The following is a 25708-nucleotide window of genomic DNA, read 5'->3' as shown; positions in this document are numbered from 1 at the left end:
ATTCCTTGGTTAACTGCAGCTGTCTAGTTCACAAGTGTCAAATATGAACGCAAAAAGTGCTAATCTTCTGATAAGGTGATTCATTTTGCGCCACCTTGCATAAAAGTTCGAGCGTTCAATAATCTTTTGAGAGAACAAAAATATTATAGCGGCATGATTAAATGAGGTTTAATTTTAGAGGTTAGTTGATAAAACGGCCCTCAATGCTATAAAATGTTTAATTTTATTCAAATATTTGAAAACTGTTACAACTTTCTTCTTTTATTTTTCATTACTGTGAAGAAATGTCCAAAACAAGACCTCGCCTACGGCACTACTAGCTTTTCTCTCATCAACCATTTAAGCAAAGCAAAATTAAATTCAAGTTCATTAAATTCATAACTGTTAATTATTTTTTTCAATTATTCGTACTATAAAAATTTTTTGCGATCTTGCATAAGCAGTTTTTGCATTTTTTAATTCAAATACATTTTTTATTTAAATGTTTACTTTTTCGTTTATAAGTTTTTGTTTTTCCTTTTACACCACGAATTTTTGCTTTCCTCTTACCTATTTATGCATCGCTAAACACCGTCAAATATTCGTAAGTGCCATTCTTACAACAAATTTTAGGGAAATCTACATTTGATAAGTTTCACATTTTTATCAAATAATTTCTCTCTCTATTCCCGCTGTTGCTTCCAATGCTCGCTTTTCTTTACAATATAATCTAATTGAAATCGCTACAAATTACACTTTGCCTCGCCTTGGCTAGCCTCTTCCATGCCATATTCACCAATTCGCAGCTTTTCCCCACACTCCCACTTCAGGCTCAGTTTGTTTGTATGTTAGGCTGCTGCTGCTGCTGCTGCTGCTCCTATTGCTACTGTTGTTATTGTAGATTTGTTTCTGCTGCTACCTAAACGTATGTGGCCACTGCAGCTGTATTCGAGGTGGTGGCGGCAGCTTGAGTTGGCGCTGGCGGCGCTGTTGGCGACTGATGCGCTGCTGGCGTATTGTTGATGGGCTGTGGACTAACGGGCGGCTGTAGTTTACCTGGCACATATTGACCGATAAAGGAACCATCCTCGGTGAATTGAGCTGCAAAGTGAGAGAATAATTGCATTGGTGATTAGTTTGTGGAAATATTTGTATGCGAGTAGAAAATTAAGAGAAAGGGAGTGTTAATTTATAGTTGGGATATGATGAAGTTGTGGTATTATACATTCACCGGTGAGATTTAGTTGACCAAGAACCGGAATGTGTTTTTTTTTTTTTTGTAAAAGGGCGTCAATATATGTAGTCATACATATTTATGGCCTCTGGGTAGGTATGTTATAACAATTGTGATTTAAAAGATATTATTTTGGTTATTTATTATAATATTATTACACCTTTGTATGTATTGGTGTTGTGTATTTTGTTAAAACATTTAATTTGCAGCAGTGCCGATTTGAACATTTTTATTAGTCTTTTTTTTTTGATTTTTTAGTGCATTCTTATTGAATTCTATTGGAAGCTTTTAAACTGATAATATTGAACTATGAACTACTGGACCACCTATACATCCACCATATTTAGAATTTCCTGAACAAAGAAATAATTTTAAAAACCCTTAAACAAATAAAAAAATGTCTATCTCTTTTATTCTTGGTATGATTGCTACAGCAATCACGTCATGTGGTTGAAAAGGCTGTTAAAAAGCCATTCGATTCGATTGTATAACATTTCCTCAGAGCTTTAGCTGCAGTTTTTGCTTAACTACATACAGTTAGTTAAACATCGCATTTGAATTTCTATATTCCGTGCGATTGTTGTTGCATCCAAGCTCGTAAAATTTTTCAGAACGGAATACACCTACGGGGAAATGTTATGCTAACAGATTTAGTGGCATTTCAAATGTAAACATTTGGAGCGTGGCAGAATTTTTGTAAATACATGTTTTTTTTTACCCTATTTTTAGCATAAAAAATGTAATGAATGGAGTAAATACCTCCTTTATTTGAAATTACAATGATAAAAAAGCAAATCAAATGTACGACTTTAACAGGTGAAGTTATTTATATGAAAATAAACACAACTCTGATAGTTGTCTGTTATCAGCGAGCTTCAAATGTAAACAAGACTGAGCTGCTTGAGTTAACTGTATCCCGGTAGAAATGCTACACATTTCTGAAACTTAACAGAGCTCTCTCTCAACTTTAGTTAAGCGGTCTCGGTGGCCTAGAATTCTCAAAAAATCGATTTTTTTAGATATTTCGAAAGTATAGGCTTTTAAGAATATACTGTCAAGTTTTTGGAAGGCTATTCCCAGTATTTTCGATAATAGAGCCATTTCAGCAGGTAGAGTCAGATTCGTCGCGCGGTGGAATCAATGGAAAATATTCACTCTCAAAACTTTAAACTAATTTATTTCGAAACGACTTTTTTTGGTTTGGTGTTATCACAAAAAAAAAATTATTCATAGATGGTTTTCTCTTCCCTAACTTTTTCGCAGATAGTAGTTCACATTATGGTATCAAAACGGGACGTAAGTGCTACTTGAAGTATACCTGTGGTACTCTTGCCATCTAACTTACCTACCTACCTATTCTAGTACGGAACATAGTTACAGTCATACTGATTAATCAATTTTTGATTTTTGTGTTTCTGATAAATATGTAGAAGAGCCAAAATGGACAATACCGTCCAGGTCCAATTTTTCGGGAAGGTCAACTAACTTCAGCGCCATTTTTTAAATTATTAAAAATAAAAAAAAAAATGTTTTCATTTTTCTATGTAAAAGAAGTTAAATAAAAAGCCTAAAATTCTAAATATCGTTTTTTATTTTCTTATTGCAAAAAAATTACTAAAAATACCCTAAAATTTCGAGCTCTAGACCACCGCGACCTCTTAAGCGTTTGGTGGAAATCGGCTATTAAAATATTAAATTAAAAAAATTGCTTATCTATTTTTGCAAGTCTCTGAAACTTTTTCTCCGCAAACGTGTTATATAAATGGTAAGTAAGAAGAAAAAAACATAAAAAGAAAACATACATTAAAAAATAATATATAAAAACAAACAATAAAATTAAAAAAAAAGTAAAAATATTAAAAAAATATATTGTAAAATAAAATTAAAAAATTGAAAAAAATTTAAATTTAAAAAATATATATATAAAATAAAAAAATATAAAGAAATCTTTTTATTAGAAAAGAAGAAAAAAATTAAACAATATACTAAATAAAAAAATAAGTAAAAAAATAAAAAATATATTGTAAAATAAAATTAAAAAATTAAAAAAAAATTTAAATAAAAAAAATGTATGTATAATATAATATAAAAAACAAAGAAATTTGTTTATTATGAAAACCGAATTTATTAAGTAAAAAATAAAAATATAAAATAAAAATAAATATGTAAAAAAATTAAAAACAAAAAAATATTGTAAAACAAAATTAAAAAATTAAAAAAAAATTTTAATTAAAAATATATATACATAAAATAAAAAACATACAGAAGCTTTTCATATTAAAATGAAGCAAAAAATAAATAAATAAAATATTATGAAGTAAAAAATAAAAAAATATATTGTAAATAAAATAAAATTAAAAAATTAAAAAAAATGCATGTATAATATAAAATAAAAAACAAAGAAGTTATTTTATTATAAAAACCGAATGTATTAAGTAAAAAAAATATGTATATAAAATAAAAATAAATATGTAAAAAAATTAAAAACAAAAAAAATATTGTAAAATAAAATTAAAAAATTAAAAAAAATTTAAATTAAAAAAAAATATATATAAAATAAAAAACACACAGAAGCTTTTCATATTAAAATGAAGTAAAAAATAAATAAATAAAATATTATGAAGTAAAAAATAAAAAAATATAAAATAAAAAAATAAAATATATATATTGTAAAATAAAATTAAAAAGATTAAAAAAAAAAATTAAATTTAAAAAAAATTATGTATAAAAAATGAAAAACAAAGAAATTTGTTTATTTTGAAAACAGAATTTATTAAGTAAAAAAACTAAAAAAAAAACAAAAAATATGTAAAAAATTAAAAAAAGAAAAATATTGTAAAATAAAATTAAAAAAATAGAAATAATTTTAAATTTAAAAAAATATATATACATATGAAATAAAAAAAACATTAGGACATTTTTTTATTATGAAAACAGAATTAATAAAGTAAAAAATTAAAAAAAAAAAATAAAAAATAAAAATAAATAAGTAAAAAAAAAATTAAAAAAAAAATATTGTAAAAAAAATTAGAAAAAAAAATATTGTAAAATAAAATTAAAAAAATTTTAAATTAAAAAAAAAATATATATATACATATGTACATATGAAATAAAAAACATAAAGACATTTTTTTATTAGGAAAAAAGAATTTATTAAGTAAAAAATTAAAAAAAAAAAAAATAAAATGAAACAAAAATAAGTAGGTAAAAAAACTATATTGTAAAATAAAATTGAAAATTTGAAAAAAAATTTAAATTAAAAAAAATATATGTACATATATATGTATAAAAAAAAACAAACGAATTTTTTTTATTATGAAAGCAGAATTTATTAAGTAAATACACTACTAATACATCCATATCTGCAGACTTTTGATAAAACAACTTTAAATCGCCTTAGTATTTTCTAGCCCAGCTAATCACCGAATTGCTGGGCTCTAATCAAGGCGAATCTATTCAAGGTGATGTTGGTAAATCAGCTGATTTGTTTATTTCTTTCGCCGTGTCCATGTGGCTGCCATCTCAGAAAGAAACAAAAGGCGAATTCATTATTTGTTTTTTAGTTTCCCAATACTTTGTTTTGACAATCAAATGTACACAGGACATTGTTGTTGATCTAGTGCCAGTGCCAGGATTAAATATAAAAAAATAATTTAAAAAAATAATACTTTTTTTCTCCGAAGGCCGTGATTTTGTTGATCTAAAAGTAAGGCCTACATAAAGTCGTTCAAATAGGTTATTTTATCAAAAGCCCACAAATATGTATTTGCTAAAAGAATTTGCAAAAAATCAAGCCATGCATATTTTCTAAACTACAGATTAACTAAAAAATAAATAACACAATTCAAAATGCTTACCTTATTTATGTTCGTCAATATCTTTAAAACAAAAATATATGCATAGAAAAAATTAAATTAAGTATAATCAGCAAAACGAAAGTAATTAGCTAAAAATAGATTGTTTTAAAATTACATTTAAGGGGGAAAAATACAAGAACTAAATTAACGATAATGCACCATCTCATCGATCCCCTCTTGTGACTGATTTTTTGACTAGAATTCGCATTTTAACTATCAAACACTCACCGTATTCGCTTGATATGGCTCCCTGTGACTTCCACCTATTCGAAAAATTTCATTTGACCATGAAAGGAAAACGTTTGCCCCCGTAGAGACCGTCTAAAAGCCTTGTACCGACATCCTTAAGGACATTCCGATCAATGACCTGGAACGCTCTTTCGAAAATATCGCGCAAAACAGTGTATCGAGGCCAGAGGGGACTATTTTGAATAAATAGACTCGAAGTTATCAGAACAAAGCTCCTGTCGTTCCTATTTTAGCTCAGTCTTATCTATTTTGGACTTCACCTTGTATACCTGTGATACTTAAAAATTAATTATAAATACGGTGCATTGCCATATATTCCCATTCAAATGCATGTAGTATATACTTGGGGGTCCGACCGAACCCGGGTGCCCAACCGAAGGTTTTGAAAAAGGTGTCCAACGGAGGGTTAAATAATAATACACCCTCTTTGTAGAATTGAATTTCTATACATTTTTTGTTCTAGAAAAAAAGTTTTTTTTTTTAATTTAGAGCCAAAAAAAGGCGATTAAATAAATTCTCAACGAATTGTTCAGCCGTAATTGCCTCTTCACTAGAATTTATAACACCACCAACCATTCCCATTTTTGTCCACCGCCGCTTGAACCATATCGCAGCGTATAATAAAAACATTTGCTTTTTATTATTGTTGTATCAAACATTTTCGTTTTTAATTAATTCTTTTTAAATTCATTCATTTTAAGTGTTTGTTTTTTATACGAAAATGGTAGGTACACAAATAGCTTACTTTTAATGTATATGGTTTTTACTCTTCTTATTGTTGCTGTCGTTTAATTTACATTAATATTACAAAACGATTCGATTGTTTTTGTTTTTTTAATATACTTTAACATTATTGCTAAAAATTATCCATTAAAAACACTAACTTTCTATGAAAAGAGAGAGCAAAACATAAATGAAGGTGGTAACTAATACTAAACAAAACCAAAAATAAAGATCATAAAAAGATTCAAAAAACATAAACGACATTACAAAAATGCATTATTATAAAAATAAAATTTAAAAATTTAAAAAACATAAAAAATAAATTATAGAGTAGTACAAACAGTATAAAAGCGAACATAAACACATGATTTTACAGATTATTTCCTTTTATAAAACACATTTTAAGCTACATATAATTAAAAAAAAAAAAATACAAAGAGAGAGCTGTAAATATGTATGTATGCGCGCATGCGCACGGTTTATCTCTCGGTGCTTGCTTGGTTGCTGTATATTGGCGCACAGTGTGCGCGGCTGTGTGTATGTGTGGGCGGTGTATGAGATTAAAACATACATACAGGTTGCTATAAAAGTTAACAACTTATCGTTTTTTTTTGTTTTTGTAATTTGGATGATTTAGTATAATACAAAATTGCTATTGCCAGCTTTGTGCGATGGTAGTGAATATTGCTTTTTATGGTTTTTGTTTAGTTCAATTTGCTTTTTTTCATTCTTTCATCTGAGCTGCATCGTCGTTAAATGGTTTCACAGGTTTCTATTTTATTTTACTATTAACTGGTTACTTTTTGGCAGTATTCAAAACACGGGTGCGGTTAGAAATTTTGCTGTAATTGTTCTTGTTGTTGTTGTTATTTTAGCCGTGACTGCTGCTGACACTTGCTCTCATCATCAAGTGGATTGCCGACGGATATGAATATAGAAAAAGTTTACAACTCTGATTGCAATCAAAGTCCCTTGCGTCCATATTGGCCAATGAATGAGCCGTCTTCATTTAAACCTATTGTATGTATGTATGCACGAGTATATATTTTGTAGTTGTGGTTTGTTTTATGCGTCAGCGTCGTCGTTGATCGGTGTTGGTCAAAATAAAAGAAAAGTTTAATCATAAAAAAATGTTTAATAAACGAAAAATGAAATTAGCAAAAAATGCAATTGAAATGCTATAAAATATTTATGTAAGTGTGTATACAAATAATAACTGTATATGTATAATATAAAAATGTACGTAACAACACAACACAACGAAATACACAAACAATTTATGTAGATGTAAATATAAAAATGGTAAACACAAAATAATAGTGCAAATGCTTTTCGCTTTTGTTGTTATAAAAGTGCGAGTACAGAAAAGCACACAAACAAACAATCACAAAATGGTGTAATGCGAGCGCCCTTCGATGCTCCAACGAAGCAGCGAAAAATGAGAGAAAATATTATAGCGCTTACTTAGTACTTTAATAGTGTCATAACTATATTAAAAAAAAATGTTTCAAAGTTTTTCATTTTCTGTGACTATCTAAGTAAAAGAAAAGGCATATTTTCATCTAAAGAATGGACACAAAAAAAACTAGTGTTTGCTCACAACTTGCGTAAAAATAACTGTAAATAAAAAAATTAGTACACATATTCATAGGGTTTGTTGTCATTATTAAAGGGTTATTATACAGTTAGAATTTTCAAAAAATCGATTTTTCTTTATCGTTTTTTCTTAATGTACATATATACACAGAAGACACACAGAAAATTTAATATCGTTCCGGTGAATATTTTCGAAGTTACACGCAAATTGAAAATGTGTTTTAGAGAGCTTGAAAGTACAAGGCCGGAGCGGCAGCGCATTTTTCCCCAAAATGGTGTTTTCAAAGTCGGTGACCAACATTACTCGAAAACGGCTAAACCGATTAGTCTCAAATTTTAACTCGAGCTTCTTAAATATATTTTTTAGTAATTGATCGAAGATTTTTTCTCACCGAGATTTTTTTTTTTTATAAACAATTTTAACAACCGTAATTTTGGTCAAAAATCGATTTTTTTTTTGAGAAACCGCCATTTTGTCAAAAAAATTTATTTCGTTTATTCCTTCGAATAATTACTAGATTTAATTTTACTTTAATGAAATCTGTTTGGTTTTTTAATTTCAGAGGATCCAATTCAGAAATAAAAGTCGTCTTTCTTGAGAGGAGGTCCCGGAGGTCCCGGAGGTCAGCTGTAGCTCCTTTCCAAATAAATATTTTTACTAATACTAAGCCTTCAAATACAGTTAAAAGATAACCACATTTTGTGTACACATTTTTAGATGAATAAATTTAAAAGTTTTCTCAGAAAAAATTCTGGAAAATTCGTTTTTTTCGGCCCTCTAACTGTATATAACTCCTTAATTTGACGTATTCACTTTTTGCAACTTCTACGTATTCTTCAAAATGTGCTCGGTTAAGTCTGAGCTTGAGGAGAAAATTGTCCGCTAAAGACAAGAAAATACTCATTAGTCTCACAACGCCATACCAAAAACTTTAAAAAGTCCGAAAAGTACGGTAACATATGTGTTAAAAAAGTTAAATAAAACCTTGCCGGTGGAAGAACTGAAAGTGGAGGAAAGAAACGATTTCTGTCGCTGTCAAAAGCCAAAGAAGTGTTGCCATTATTTCCAAAAAAAGGAAAAAAAAACCGTGCTTTTCACTTCAAGATGCTGCAAAACAAGTCCATATGGCGAAAGTTTACGTCCAAGAAGTGCGCAAAATTGAAGGTTTACGATCATATAAAAAGACCGTAACACCAAAATGGCATAATAAACAAAATAAGTCTGCTAAAATACGTGCGTGAAAATTATTCATTCAAGGCATCCATAAATGCGTCTGTGTGGTTATGGACGATCAAACATATGTCAACGTAGACTTTAAACAGATTCAGGGCTCTGAGTTTTATACTGCAACGAAAAGAGTGGGCGTCCCAGATGCCTTTAAGCTAAAAATGTTAGATAAGTGCCCTAAAAAAATGTTTAGTTTGCTAAGCCATCTGCCAGTGTGGTATGAAAAGCAAAACGTTCATTACCACAGGCACTAAAAATCAGGAAATTTATATGAAGGAGTGTTGGCAAAAACGTTTGCTGACATCCGTAAAACAACATACAGATTAAGTTCTGTTTTGGCTCGATTTACCATCGTGTGATTATAGTCGTTTTGCTATGAACTGGTATGAAAACTTCGGAGTAAATCAAAAGTTCAAAAGCACCACAACCCACTAAACTTTGCAGAACTGCGATCCATTGAAAAATATTGGGCAATTGTTAAAAGAAAATTGCTAAAAAACAAACAATAAAAATAAATTAGAAATGAGCAGCAGTTTAAAATGAATTGGCAGGAGCGGCAGATACCGTAACAAAATGTCCATCTCCTAATGAGGAGAGGAGCCAAATCTAAATTGCGCCATTTTGTTTATAACAAAGAGAATTTATATGAGTTGTTTATTTAACATGATAGCTTATAGGGTTAGGTTTTTTGCATTTTCTTAAAGTATAATTAATATCTCAAAAATTTGGTGTGAAAATTCGAAGTGAATCCGTGAAATACTTTTCGAGTTAGTCAACAATTAACAAATGGCGCTCGGGCGCTTCGATTCGATAGCAAAACTTTAAATGCGTTCTTCTCAAAACTATGCTTTTTGAACTGGTGAACACTGTAACATAAAAACTGCCTGGTAAATTTCAGTAAAATTTATACTGCTTTTGAAAAACGTGAGAAACTCGTGCCTGATTGAAGGATATTTTTTTCAAAGATTTCGACATTTTTTAAACAATTAACTGTCGGTTTTTTTTATCGAAAATCTAAAAAATATTTCTTGAGTCCGCCATATTGTTAATTTTGAAAGAAAAAACCTTCGATCAGGCACAAGATTATCTATTAATAAAACTAATTTCTCTTGTCCGATTGATTTTAGATGAATTTCCAAGGACTTGTGATGATCGCAAGGGACTTATAGAGAAACGGACTCACAAACAGCGATAAATTTTACAATTATTACTTTTTTTTTTTTGAAAATTTGCTAAAATCAAGTCGAAACATGATGTATTAGTGCTATGTTTTTATTTTTGTAAAATAAAGCAATTGACTAGAAAAAAAAAAAAATTATTGAAAATCATCATTTTTTCGGGGCAATGACTACCCCCAACCCCTTATACAAATTTTGTGATATAATGATTTTCGCCCGACCAATATTTTTCGTGTCCATTTTTTAATTAGATGCCATTCAAAGATATCACCATGCTTTTTTTACACAGCATACAGCATACTTTTTCATACTTATAAAAAATCAATTTTTTTTGAATTATGTCACTATCGAAGCAAACGAGCGATATGTATAGCAATGAGTACAATTGAATTTCGATCAGAAATATGATATGCAGCTAAGAAGCGTGAGCCCATTTAATGGGAATATGAGTTTTGAGTATTGTATGTATTTATTATTATTTTTGTATTTTTGATATTTTTGTATTTTTGATATTTTCGCTTGTAGTCAATAACTTATTTGTGGTCAGATAATTTATAGTTTGAAATTTATCTCTGCGCCGTTCAAAATTAATTTTATTTCGAACATTTGCATATGATGATGAAAATGAGCTGCTAACAAGAATAAATAAATTGTACTCGAATATGTATATGTAAGTAGATCCCAAAGCGACTACTGGCCATTTTACTCAAATGATATTTGTGATGCAAAGACATGTACAGAGGGACTGGCAAACGTCTGCTTAGTTGACAACACTGAAAATATTTCTTGTAAAATTAAAAAAAAAAACTAAAAACATGTTGGATGATTTGGCATAGCAAGCGCATTTATACGAGGCGGTGACTCTAGACCAAAAACAACATTTTGTGTATCAGAATGTCACTACAAAAGAGAGTAGAGTAACTGTCATTGTACTGATCCATAAGAAAAAACACTCTCAGCTGGTTGTCAAAAAATGCCCACACCTTAGATCACCTGATTCCAAAACGCTCTTTTATATAACATAGTTGTATAAAAATGATTAAATTTCATAGAAAATCGTATTAAAAAGTCTAAAACACAAAACAAAACAAAAAAAAAATAAATAAATAAATAAAAATAAATAAATAAAAAATAAAAATTCAGATATTTCCCAATAAAAAGCATTATTATAGCTAAGAAATATATTAAACATATATCTTATTGTGAATTTTCCAAGTCAAAGATATTATTTTATATTTTTTTTGTCTATATTCTATTGCTTTTAACGCTACCATAAAAAATCGAATTTGGAATAGCAACCCCGTTAATACGCTTAAGCAAAAATACCAAGCACTCACACCGTCACACACTTGACTGCCTGTCAAATTCACACCAAGGATGCCTGATAAAAAATAGGAAGAAGAAGAGTGCTTTTACTTGTATTTTTGTACAATGGTAGTAGTAGAATAGAACGGCTTGGCTTTTCGACATACAATAGTCTGCTGACATTGAAGGCGTTTGGAGTTTCACTAAAAAACAGTCAGCAGAGAGGCACAAAAAGCAAAGATATTGGGAAGGCCATCACTCATCATCTCTACAGGACATCTCAGAAATAGTTTCTGTATGGATTTCAACGTAACGTAACGTAACCTCAACCAGTGGAAATATATTTAAAATAGCATATGGAGAGAATGCACTATCGCTTGTGATTATCTCCAAGTCGTTTTGGAAATTCTAAACCAAAAATGTTTCTGTGGAAAGCAACTCTCATGAAACTTGCGCAATATCTTGGATTAATGACGTAGTTGCGGCATTGGGGAGTGATGAGAATCCAAAGCTAACCTAGGGTTTGATTACTTAAGAATGCGACTATTTAATAAGGGGCGTGTATAGGTGTTTGGTCGAGCTTTTTCTACAATTTATGGTGTGTGTGTCGTGATGTTGTGCCAGAAATAAGGCATCTAAAGTTTTATTTCAGCTTCTAAGGGAGGCAATCAACTAAGCGCACTTTCATCAGTCCCTTCGTACATACACATTATATACATCTGTATAATAACTTGAAACTTGAAAACATTTCATACAAGTTTTTGAATGGAAATCAATGTAAGATGATACAATTCTTGTACTTAATATGATATTAATTGCCCTGTTTTAACCAAATTTAGTGGTGATCTAAAAAAAATTTTCTTTCAGTTTGAGGCTTAGTAAATTATTTTTCCGAATTAACTATTTTTTAATAGAAAAATTGGAATAAATTGACCGACCTTATCTTTAAAACCTTGTTAAAACTTGAAATATTAACATAATTTATGATCTCTAAATCGGTGGTAAACTCGACTTGTGGTATGACAACTTAGTTTGTGGGCTCAAAACTGCTCCATATCAAGTCATAAAATACTTCTGCCGCTACGCTTCAATGTACCTTGAATCCAACTACTTATTTGTAGAGCATTGCACATAGCATTTGATAACAGGTGTAAACAGGTCAAAGATGGATTCATTAAGAATAATAATGGAATTCGAGAAAGGTACGTAAAAGCGTTTGGAATTATTTTTTGCGTATTTTTGGGTTGCTCATGGAAGTTCAAACTTTCCCAGAGTTTATTTTAGATAAAGTCTTATCCGATTGATATTTCCATTATGTTATTAATGCCCCATCTTGTCTGCCGGGCGATTGAGCGATTCGTTCTTCTAAAGGTTTTTCTCCATTTGAATAAAAAACATAACCCTTTAGCGTATTTGTAATTTTTTGCGCGCACAATAACTGATTGGCCGATTTCGCTTCAATCTTTTTCGGAGTTTGACGTTGTTACCCTCTTCTTCAGGGCCTTCATTTAACTTTATTTTAATAATTTTGAATTAACCTTGCTTAGTATTCAAATTAAAAATTGTCCAAAGCAAATTGGCACAAAGTAAAGGTTAGCAATCAAACTGAACAGCTTAAAGGATATTTTAATATTTCAAGTTGGAATAAAATCTTGACATAATTGATTAGGTCGTTCACATTTGAAACTTTTGATAATTTTATTTTATATAAATTGTGATCTCCACGTACTTTATTTAAAATGCATTAAAAAAAAATGCAACAAAAAAAACATTTTTTGACAAAAACAAAAAAAATATACATTTTTTGACAATAAAAAAAATAATAATTTTGACAAAAAAAAAACATTAAATACTGTACCACAATTCGAGATCTAAAAATTATACCGCATCAGTTTCTGAAACTTTTAAAGTCGGTAATCAGGAATTCGTAAGCATGAATTTTTTCGGGTACTGTAATTTTTTAAACAAAAAAATTTTTTTCACTACATCTTAAAAAAAACGTTAAGTCTTTTTTTTTATTTTAAATTAAATCAATTACCGAAATATCTATTATTTATTATTGTAGTAATTTTAAAATCATTTTTTAACAATGTCTTAAAAAAATTACGCTTTTATCAAAATCCAATTTTTTCTGAATATTTAAGTTAACTAAATTTTCGAGGTTATTATTTAACAAACATTTGGTTATTTTTAAACAAACATTTGTATAACCTTTTCTTGCAAAAAAAGAGTTTAAACGTTTCTTAAAATTACATTTTTTTAGAAATTTTTTAATAGCTTAAAAAAATTTAAACTTTTTTTGAATAAAACTTTTTTTTCCTTATTTTCGAATTAACTCAATTTTCCATTAATTATTAAAAAAAAAACTTATTAAAAAATATTAACTTAATTTTGTGAATATTTATTATTTATTGGTTATTCTTAAAGAAATATTTTTATAACTATTTCTTGCTAAAAAAAGATGTAAACTTTTCTTAAAATAAATTTTTTTCTGAATTTTTGAATCAAATCAATTTTCAAATATTTGTTATTTATTAGTTATTTTTAAATAAATCTTAAAAAAACAAGTTTTAAACTTTTCTGAAAGAAATCTTTAAGTTAATTCATTTTTCGAAATATTTATTATTTATTAGTTTTTTTTGTAACAAACAAAATTATTTTTAACCATAGCTTAAAAAAAGTCAACCTTTTTTTTAAATGAGTTTTTGTTTTTGATTTTCAAGTTAATTCATCTTTCCAAATATGTATTGTTTATTAGTTAATTATTAAGCAAACAAAATTATTTTATCTTAAAAAAATGTTTAAGCTTTTTTTAATTAATTTTTATTTTTTTTTTCTGAACGCATCCTTTGAAATATTTATTATTTATTGGTTATTTTTATAACCATTTCTTGACTTTTAATTTTTTTTTTCTCAATTACCGAAATATTTATTATTTATTAGCTAAATTTTAAACAAAAAAAATATTTTTAATCATGTCTTAAAAAAATATTTTTTAACTTTTTTTAATTAAATTTTTTTCAGAATTTTTAAGTTGACTCAATTTTAGAAATATTTATTGTTTCTTGATTATTTTTGACATTATTTTCAATTTCCGAAAAATTTATTATTAGTTATTTTTTAAACAAAAAATTTATTTTTCCACCTCTAAATGTTTAAGGAAAAAATAAAAAATAAACTTAAATTTTTTTCTTTTCAAAAAATTATAAATCAAATAAAGTTTTACGATTTTCTTCAAACTTAAACTTTTGCTGAACTTCCAAGTTAACTCAATATTCGAAATATTTATGTATATGAAAGAAAAATATTTTACCATACAATTTGTGTTATTGCTACATCCACTAAATTTTGAATTATGCAATTAAATATTAAAACAAGGCATTAAATTTGTAAAATAAATAAGACCAACCAAATATTTCCCCCCAGCTATATTTTTCATGTTTTAGCCAGTAGGAAAATAATTTCTTTCACTGTTTATTTTTTCTTGTATCTTTAAGCATGAATTGCCGAATTTATTAGTTTGCCAGAAAACTTGAAAATATTAAAAATTGTTAGCAACAAATACTAAAAATAATTTTTCAAATATTAATGGCTTCCGCCGCAAATTTCAAAAATGTATGAGTTAAGGAACACACGAAAATCAAAAAAGGTATCCCATGCATTAGTAAATTTAAAACTCGCGGCTGCGAAATTCTTCTTTACCTTTGCATATTTTAAAATGAATTTACTATATTTGCAATTTGTAACAGTGTTTCAAGGCTAATGTTTAAGTATGCGTGCTGCTGCGGCGGCAGCCTCGTCTTGTCGTTCGGCCACTGTGGGTAAATTATTTGCAACGCCTTTTATTGCAACAGCTGCGGCGCTCATTTTCAAAATCACACGCATTTTATACAAATTTGGGAAAAAACAAAAAAAAACAATAAATACATAGAAAAGAAAGAAAATATATAAAATAATATGGAATAAATAAGTAAATAAAATTTACAGAGAACAAGTGGAGAAACACTAATGGTGAGCACCATTCTCGATGCACATACATACATACATACACAGATGTGCATACATACATATGCATATTTTGCGAAGCTTCATAGGTTTATACAGCTATGCCATCGCAGATTTTCACGGACAATTCGACGTTGCACTATTTATTATCTACTTGATTTTGACTCACCTGTATCACCATCACCATATTCGGCCATCGAGTCGGTGTCACTCTCCACACCGGGCTTGTTCGCCGAACTAACCGATTGGCGACCAGCGCTCTTATTATCCAAACTGAAACAAACATAATTTTAAAAATGTGTGTAATGTTTGATTTCAGTCTTATTGTTAGGCAACTTACGGCTGCGAGTATTCATGGAATCCACCTTCGTCGGGATAGTCACGGCGGCCATTCGCCAATTCACGATCGTGCACATCATATTTGCCACCGCGATTGCGTCGTATTATACAAATAATAATGAAGAGTATAATGATGAAAGCCAACGCCAGCATCATACCGATGAACCAGCCAGCATTCGCCACATTTTGATTGGGCACCTTAGTGGGTCCGTCAACAACGATTTCTCTTATTTCACTGGGTGTCTCGTGCAGCCCATCGACTGCAACCACGCGGAATTCATAAACATTATCTGGATCAAGACCGGCGACCTCCTGGAAATCTTTGGTGAACTCAGGATCAACTTTTTCGAAGTCTGATTGACCTTTAATTCTGAGTTGGAAAAATAAAGATGCAGGTAATGCGTTTTTGGAAAATTGGCATTGAAATTAAACAAACAAAAAATTACTCAAAAATGTTCATACAACTAAATAAATATAATTTCTAAGCAAAAGGGCGCTATTTTTCATTATTTCCGCTCGCTCACCTGTATTGAGTGTAGAAATGTGTGCCCGCATGTCCCTCTGTGCTGGGATGCCAGTTGATGCGGTATTTTGCGAGCCCATTATCAGATGGCAATTGCTCCCAGGCGAACGCAGGTACCGCCGGCTTCTGTGAGTCCTCTGGCAAAGTGCGTTTCTCAATGAAGTGTCTGTGAATAAGCAAAATGCAAACGTAATTCCAGTGCAAAAACTTTAAATACTTTTTTTGTATCAAACTCACTCAGATCCCTCGCCCATTTTCGTGGTCGCTGTTATCGAAATTCTGTATTTAGTATTTGCATGCAAACCAGCCATTTTCGTGCTCATCTGTAGTGGATCGGTAATATGTGGTTCGAGTTCACGTCGCTCGCTTACATAGCTACCTTTCACCTCTTCATAGTAGATTTTGTAGCCGGTTAATTTACCATTTGGTTGCAATGGTTTCTTCCAAGTCAACCAGAAGGCGGATGAACCCAGCGGGTATGCATCTAACGACTGTACCGGTGACGGTACGCCCTCGGGCGTATCAAAATCAATGACAACACTGGGTGGCCCATTGAAACGTCCATTGTAAGCGAGCACACGCGCGAAATTCTTCGAGTCGGGTTTGAATTGTGTTACGAGCGCCTGGTCGGAGATCGCATCGACATGTATCTCACGCAAACCTTCCTCACCTTCCTTCTCAGTCCATGTTTGGATTTTATAACCCTTGAAGCGTCCACGTACCGATTCGGGGCTAACGTGATTCCAGCGTAACATAGCCGTGGTGGCGGCGGTAACTTGAACCATGCTGAAGTTGGTGGGAGCTTCCAATGGGCCTTCGAATTAAAAAAATTATACATAGGTATTATGAAGCTTCCAACAAATATGTCTACTACTTACGATCTTCGCCAGAATAGCCGATGACTTCTGTAGGCGCCTCATTTGCCTCGCCTCGCTCGTTTATAGCCACCACTTTAATGAGGTACGGTACATAGGTTGGTTGGTCTGGGATTACCAAATTGTTTTGATGCCAATCATAGATATCTCTACTCTCCCAAGAGGCAGCCGGTATATCGCGTTTCCAAGATACGCGGTAATGGAAGTCTGGCGCATTGTGATCAATTTCTGGCATTGGCGTCCACGAAATTACTAGATTGTTGGGCTCTGTACCCATGCCTTGTACATTTTCGGGGTGCTTGTAGGGCACATCTGACGGTGTTGTGCACACTTCACTGTTTTCTGATGGCGGTGATGGCCCGATTTTATTGAACGCTTTTACGCGGAAGGTGTAATTAGCCCAGGGGGTTAAGTCAACAACGAATGCGACTTCAGTGGAGGGTACCTTCTCGTATGAGACATCCCAAGAGTCGGGTGTAAAGGAAGTATTGAATTCAATGGTGTAGTAAAGAATGGGTGAACGATTGTCACCTTGCGGTTCCCAGGTCACCCTTATCCTATTGGTCATACAAACGATGCCAACCAATCGCGGCGCATTCGGTACGTCCTGCACTATGAGGTTAGCCTTGGCCGAAGCTTCGTCCAACTGCGTGCGTGCTACGCATGTATACTCGCCCGAATCCAATTCAACAGTCTTGGGTATGGTCAGCGAATTGTCATTGGTCTTCATGAAACGTGCCTCCGATTCGAAATCAATGGGCTGCCCATCTTTCCACCATTCAATCTCCAGATCGAGCTTGTCATCATGCTCCTCATTGCAACGGAATGTCGCCGATTTGCCAGCAGCCACCTCGTAATTCTGCGGTTCATGTATTATACTCGTTCTCTTCATTACTGTCAACGTTCCATTTGCGGATTTACTGCCGAACTTGTTGGAGGCAAAGCAAGTGTAGTCGCCTTCATCACTAAATGCAACTTCTTGGATCTCCAGATCACCTGAGGGTAAGGTGTTGTAGCGTCCGCCGGTCAATTCTTGGTGATTATGTATCCATTTCACTTGTGGCTTTGGCGCACCAAAGACGCGGCAACGTAACGTCACATTTTTGCCGTCGACTGTTGCTTCTTTGCGTGGCGCTTCCTGGATCTCTGGCGGTAGTGCCAACACATTTAGATACACATCCTTGTAGACATAACCAAGCGAATTGGTAGCGTTACAGCCATAATTACCAGTATCGGCTTTAACGAGATCGCGCAAGATAATGCGATTACTCTGGACAGTACGACGTGGATTGGGTGGTGATTGTGCAATTGGTTTGCCATTGTGGATCCATTGAATTGTCGGCTCTGGATTACCAGCAGCTGCGCACTCAAACTCGACCGTTTCATCTTCGGCGGCATTCTGGATCTCTGGTTCTTTCGTGAAGTAGGGTGTGGCCAAAATCTTAAGATTGATTGAATACGATTGCGCATTGCCAACACCATTCGAAACATCACACGTATAGGAGCCTTCGTCGTCGAAACTTGCCTGCCTGATGACCAACGATTTACCATAATGACCTTGTGTTACTCGATCACTCCATTTTATGGGTGCGCCATTTTTCGACCACACTGTTTGCGGCAGTGGTGTTCCACCAAAAATACAATATAGCTCTACGCGTTTGCCACGTAACGCTACTTCGTTCTTACGCGTAACATATTGCCTCTTTGGTGGTTGTTTGTTCTGTGCGGCGCTAATGCCGGTCTGTTTCACATCCAACAATACCTTATTACCAATTTTGTATTCATTACGGAATACCGAGGTAGCCGAACAGGCATAGAAGAAATCATCAGAAGCGTCTCCACGTGTTACGTTCGAAAACCAGAGTGTGCCTTCGGGATCGAGTGTCATGCGTGAATCGTTAATCGATTTAATGGTGCCATCCAAAGAATGCTGTATCAACCAGTTCACAATGGGCTTGGGCCAACCGTCAGGTGCCTCGCAACTCAACGAGAAGGGTTCACCTTCATTTGTTTCAATTGTTTTCGCCACTTCATCTTTGAATGCATTCAGTTCGGCTTTGCGCACAAACACGGAATTCGAGGTGGCCGTACCGAATTCGTTTTCTGCAAAACACTGATACTGACCCATATCCTCGTCTTTGGGTGATGTGATTACGAGCGTACCACGACCGGGTTGCTGAAGCATACGATTGTCGTAAGCTTGCCAATCGAATTTCTTGCCGTTCTTGATCCATCGGTAACTGCAAGAAGAAAGAAAAATTAGTGAGTAATGAGAGAGAGAGAGTTGATAAGAAACTTATATTGGAGCAATTATTGAAATGTATATGGTTGAAAAACAGTTTGAAGTTTAATATTGTGAAGCGGATCAGGGCTCTCTTAAACTGTGTAGTAGAGTGGAAATGTGGTGACGATACTGATAGGCATGCACGACTAAATCAGGAAGCTTTTTGTGATTTCAGCTAAAGAGACAGTGAGATCTAGTAAATCTTTCACACACCATCAGTATTCCTTGATAAAATTGAAGGCCTTTGATAGGTATACTCCGAGGAGTAGAAAGGTCGCAGGTGTCAACTGTAAGTACTTTACTTTAGGACTGCCTATAATATTTAGTCATCTCATCGGGTTCTAGTCAAGAAAACTGTAGATAGATAGATGTGTTTTCGGGTTTGCATTCGACCTCAAGGTCTTTTGTGCACTCTACTCATCACAGTATCTCATCCAAGCTCAGTTCCCTTATTAAACTTAAGATAGAGCTGGGGTGGGCTGAGCGTAGAGGCCCTGCTTCTGTCTACAATTGGCGGAGATACCTTAACCTTCTCGCCGCTATAACCTTCAACGGTAATGAGACCGCAGCCCGTCATGCCAATGCGTCCGCTACTTCGTTCTCAGTTATATCTCTGTACGAATGTGCGTCCATAACATATTCAATTCCCCGATACACTCAAGCATTAGTGAGTACTTAATCTCACAGGATAACAGAACTCGGAGTGCCACCTGACTGTCACTTATTTCTGAAATTCTTGTCTAAGTTGATCTCTGCACATAGACAGATGGTATACACGTCCGCTGGGACGATGCTTGAAAAACTACCAATCGGCACAGAACGCTTGGTTCTGGGACCAGCGCCTATACCTTCCGGTATCTTTGAGCCATCCGTGTACCAGTGCACGGTACACCTTTGGAGTTTATTTTCTAATGCAGATGCACTCCAGTTTAACCTATTGTTCAGTTCAATACTGAGCTATATCTTCCCTAAGTAGCTGGGCAACTGGGAGCCGCAGATTCAGCAATCGATGTTTTTAGATGAGATCACATTTCCTTTGTCGAAAACTTCCCTAGTTATATTCAACAGGGTACGTTTGAGCGGTGTCAGCTCAAGTATCATCTCCATTGCAGCTGTAGAGCAGGCCCGATTCGCTCCCGTGATGCAAACACATGCTAAGCGCTGAAGCTGTTTTAGTGCTGCCCGCACTGTTGAGAGAGCGGATTCCAACACCCAAGCAACCGCTCCATATATTATCATTGGTCTTATTATCATGATACACATCCGTCTCAGGATTCTTAGGCTACAGACCCAGGATTTTCCTGCTAGACGTTTGCAGATCATGAGGACCCTTGTTCCTGCAAAAAACCGGTAGGGAAGGTCGTCCAAAATCGGTTGTTTTGCCAAAAAATCTCGCTGTTGTAAGCGAAATGCGTGAGCAAGATCGCCACATCACATACCGTGGGATTGGGTTCGTTAGCATGACGAGCTTCAATAAGATTGGATCCCATGGAATATAAAAACGCGCTGGAAAAGCGACTGGACAAAGTGCTTCGAAAATTGATTTAAGTGAATGCAAAAGTGCATAGATCCACATGGAGATTATTTGGAAAAAAGATATAATCGTTTTCAAGAAATATAAATACATAGCAACCCTCGTATAATGTATAGCTCTGCTTCATACAAATACATTTTCATATGAAAAAGATTACAAAAAAAAAACAAAAATAGTTATAACTTTGAATCACCTGAAAGGGTACCAGTTTGGAAGCAGTGTATTCGACAAAAGTGTAAATACAGGGTGGCGCAAAATTAATCACCCTAGCGGAAGAATTATAATTTTTGCAAATGGCGTCGTGCGTCAATCATATTCGACACTCGTGAAACAGACAGCTGCAGTATGCAAACAGACAAGCAATGGAGCGCGTAAAGATCAAAATAAAGATTTCCGTTACTCAAAATGATTTTTATTTATTTAGTAAAAAGTTTTTCCAAAAACAAAATTGGATGCTTAATTTTGCGCCACCTGTATACTCTTAAATAAACTCGTATATATGCAAATGCCAAAAGTGTGTTTGTAGTTGTAAAGGGTTATTTACTGTGCCCCTTGAATTACATTGTTATTTGAGTGTGCAATTAAATGTATTTAACTTTGTATGTGTGTGTGTGTGTACATATTGAAATTCGCTGCTATAATTGAAAACAATGCGGACGCGCAAGGCTGGTCTAAAAGGTCAGCAAAGGGCTGAGAAAGCACACATATAAATGCACAAAGGTTATGTGGAGAAAACGGCAGAGGAACGTTGCAATGCACACCCCGCAGGAAAATCCACTAGTAATGAATGAGAATTGTCGCACATTTGATTACTTTCAGGTTTTCTAAACTCTTCGAACTTTGCTTGTGGAGCAGTTTTCACACGATCGCACTAATTTATCTTTGGAGATGTAAGAAACGCTCCGTTAGCTTGCAAAGCTTGAAAATTTTGGCTAAGAATTCCAGCTTAAATTCGAGAGAACAAATATAGAATTCGAAAAGTTATATTCATGAGAAATATAATTGTGTTCTAACTTGGCCCATTATCACTGCCGCAATACTCAATACACGAATGCACGACATTTTTTTTAATGTAGAAAAGGGGAAAAGTATTAAAAATCAACGTGAATTTTGAGTTTATTCGAAATTTTATTTTATAAAATTTAATGGTTCATAAATTCGGTTCAAACAGTTTGCATTATTAAAAAAAATGTTTCGAATTTTAAATGTTTATACTAAAATAACCTAACTTTTCTTACTACCTCCTCTCGAGAAAGCCGTGGAAATGGCATCTCTACTCAGTAGACTCATGACAAATATAGGGAGACCAACCCAAATGAAATGAGAAACAATGATGGCTACCACGCTCTCCATTGCGCGAAATAAAGAACGAAACGCTAAGGCTATGGCAATACCGCTGGAGAAACGAAACACGCGGCAGATGGACGGTTAGGCTAATAAAAGACGTCGCCACATGGTATGGCAGAAGATTTGGTGAAGTCAATTTTTATACAACCCAAATGCTTTCGGACACCGAACGCTGGAAAATACCGTCGGTATTTTGTAAATGTAATCGACAAGATGTTAAGCAACGAGGAATCGTGGGAAAGCTGCAGATGAAAAAGTGGGACCTGGACACAGGCACACAAGCATAGATCTTGTAAAAGATGGAACGCCACTCTTATTGAATGGGGAAAGCGGTTCTAGGGCGGCCGACGGTTCCAAAGGAGGGGGAGTTTTTTAGTCTCCGGGAATACCATTGCTGCCGTCGCAAGCTTTGATGATGTATTAGGCATTTTAAATTCTCTCATCCGCAAAAAAAGCCTTCTCTCGACGAACAAAACTAACACTTTATGAGCCTCTCATCATGCCATTCCTATTGCATGGAGCAGAAGCTTGGATAATGACAATATCCGATGAAGCGTCCCATGGAGTATTTGAGAGAAATGTTCTGCGGCTCAATTTGGAACCTCAGCACGTTGGCGACGGCGAGTGTCGTAGGCGATGGAGCTGTATGAGCTTTATAGACTACATAGACATCGTGTAGCGAAAAAAGTATTCGATGCGGTACCAGCTGGTGGCAGCAGAGAAGGAGAAAGATCTCCTCTGCGTTGGATAGATCAGACAGAGAAGGACTTGGCTTCACTTGGTGTGTCTAACTGGCGCCGGTTAGCACGAGATCGAAACGACTGGCGAATATTGTTAAATTGGGCCAAAATCGCTTAAAAGCCTGTCGCACCAAAAACGAAGAAGAAGAACATTGTAGTGAGCAGAAGTTTACTAATTTGACACTTTCTTGCTTCTCATTTCTCGCTCTAAGAGTAACTTAACAGTAAAATTGTAGAAAATTTCTACGTCGTTATTATTGGACCTGGACCAAATGTTTGTTTTAAAGGGTTATTTAATAAGAGGTGTTATTTTGATATTCAAAGCCAAACGCTATTTTTTAATATAAATGATCGGATGTTTATTTCATTATAAAGAGGAAGGTATGGCGTTTAGAGTGGAAAATAACATCAGGCAAATGACCACCACGGCCACGTTTACAGGACAATATCCTTTTCATGAAATTTTCCATAACCGAATTGCAAAGTGGCTGTCCTATGTCCTCCTATTGGATAGCCTCACGAATTCCATCTTTGAGGTCTTGAATCGACCCTGGGCTATTGGCGTAGACCTTCTCTTTCACGTGGCCCCAAAGAAAAAAGTCACAGGGTGTTAAATTACAAGATCTCGGTGGCCAATTGTGATCACCTCTTCGAGAGATAACACGGTCCGGAAACTTTTCCCCGGTGGTTTCGTTGCTTGTGTGGCACGTAGCGCCGTCTTGTTGAAAATAAACGTTGTCCAGATCAATACCATTCAATTCCGGCCATTAAAAATCGTTAATCATCTCTCCTGTTTAACACCTAACACCTGTTATTGGAAAACCCTTTACCAGTACAGATTTTTCCTGCAGGGTTATACGCATACAGATATTTACTTTTGTAATTGACTTTTAGAACTTTACATAATTTATACGAATAGAAAATGCGCCATGTAAATTGGGAGCTCACTGCCACTAAATTAAATACGTGTAAGGGCTTTCAGTGAATTAGGAGAAAATTTAGTGTAAGCAATCATCAAAAACAAAGAAAAAAACAAAAATAAGACACGAATGTCAATAAACACAACTGACTAAACTAAGTTTTTTTGTAAATCCCTTCTTAGTTATTTATTTGGATTTATTTCGCATTCATCACATCACTTCAACTTTTCCTAATTCCCTGGGATAGTTGCTCATCAGTCGGCGCAACCCGCCAATCAAAAAATTAATGCGAGTTCAAGTGAGGCTTTAAATAAATCTTCCTTATTTGACTAAATTAATGACCCGTCAGACAGATTGAAGTGAAAAGGAAAAAAAGGGGAAAATAAAAAGAGGTAAGCAACAGTTAAGTATAAATAAACTACTCGGTAGTTATGAAGGCAATCAGACAAATGAGCTCCGACTAAAGATTCTACTTATTTTATTAATTGCGCAGACAACTCACAACCAACAAAAGTTGCAGAACAAAAAGAAATAAAATAAACAGCAAACTATAAAAATCAAGAAGTAAAATAAATTCAAAAATCAAAAGAGATGTGCAAGTCCGACTAGTATGACAGGCAGCGTATAACATAAAACCGGAACGTGCATACACACACACACACGTAAACTCTTGCATTAATAAATTGTTTTTCTGGAGCTGCCATAACTTTTTATGATTATGCAAAAATTCTACAACAACTCACAACACACAGGAAACCTTACTCATAATGCTCTTGTTGCTGTTGTTGTCTGAATGTTGCCATTAGCGTTTAGTTAATGTAGTTGAAGTCTTCATTTAAATGAATTAATTAAAAGCGATTGCGCCAGTGCAACTATGACAAGCTGCCACACCTTCTTTCCCAGCTGGCGCTTAGCGAGCGCGGAATTTGCTTTTGCTACAACTTTTTAAACAAACATACATAGCTGTATACACACATACATTCGTATATACACACATATATTATATTACATACATTCACATATTTATTTATATAATTGGCGTGAGAATCCTTTAGTGGAGTGCCCAGGGGTTTTGACCTCGGATCTCGTAGGGACTGAATGAATTGCCATGTAACCAACAGGATTTTCTTTTGTATGCTCTAAATTGTAACTTCTACCAATATTATATTGTGCAATTAATTTTTTCATTGTTTAAACAAAAAAATATGAAAAATTAATATATTGGAGCATAATATTGAGTTGGAAAAATTTTTTTTTAGTTCTACGTTAAATTTTACTTAAATAGATAAAGACAAACATCTTCCCAACGTTCCATTTTATTTGACGGGTCGAAGAGACCTTGAGCAGGTAGTCAAACTTGAAGAGGGGAACGGCAGCTGCGGCGTACTATGAATTTGTTCTGGCTAAATCAGTTATAAGTGACACGTGTTGAGCGAATGTTGTGAATACGTAATAGTGAAAATTTTGGGATTTTATTTAAAACTTCCAAAATTTTGCAAAAGTGTTTAGTTATCGGAGCAACTTGAAAACCTCGCATATTTCTGACGAACAATTGTTTTTTTTACCGAGTGGAAGAGGGCAGCTTCTGCTGTGTGTTTATCAGATGAAATATTAGTTGTAGTCAGATTAGGCTCGTTTCATACTCTAATGTTTTACATGGGATCTATTGGCTATAGTATGGCTGGAAGTGGGATAAAAGAAGTTCTTTCTACCATTTATGCAGAAAATACGATTGATCACATAACGTCAGGACGTGCCTATGCTAGAACAGTACGTGCTCATACCTTATTGC

The 25708-nt window shown here is 33.5% G+C and overlaps 1 protein-coding gene across 1 annotated transcript; it reads right to left on the bottom strand.

Annotated features, from left to right (window-relative positions):
- Positions 1-413: 413 nt before the first annotated feature.
- On the bottom strand, positions 414-24719 carry LOC129237074 (neuroglian). The gene is made up of 7 exons (XM_054871474.1): positions 24679-24719; positions 17095-19331; positions 16454-17030; positions 16218-16382; positions 15695-16063; positions 15524-15627; positions 414-1080 (listed from the first exon to the last, which is right to left on the bottom strand). Exons 1-7 carry the CDS (start codon positions 24717-24719, stop codon positions 899-901), a joined length of 3675 nt encoding a protein of 1224 aa, XP_054727449.1. The 3' UTR covers positions 414-898.
- Positions 24720-25708: the final 989 nt, after the last annotated feature.

This window comes from Anastrepha obliqua, chromosome 2, assembly GCF_027943255.1.
Source record: "Anastrepha obliqua isolate idAnaObli1 chromosome 2, idAnaObli1_1.0, whole genome shotgun sequence".
Classification (NCBI taxonomy): Eukaryota; Metazoa; Arthropoda; class Insecta; order Diptera; family Tephritidae; genus Anastrepha; species Anastrepha obliqua.
Note: the sequence above shows the minus strand (reverse complement) of the source record. Positions and strands in the feature narration are given on the sequence as shown.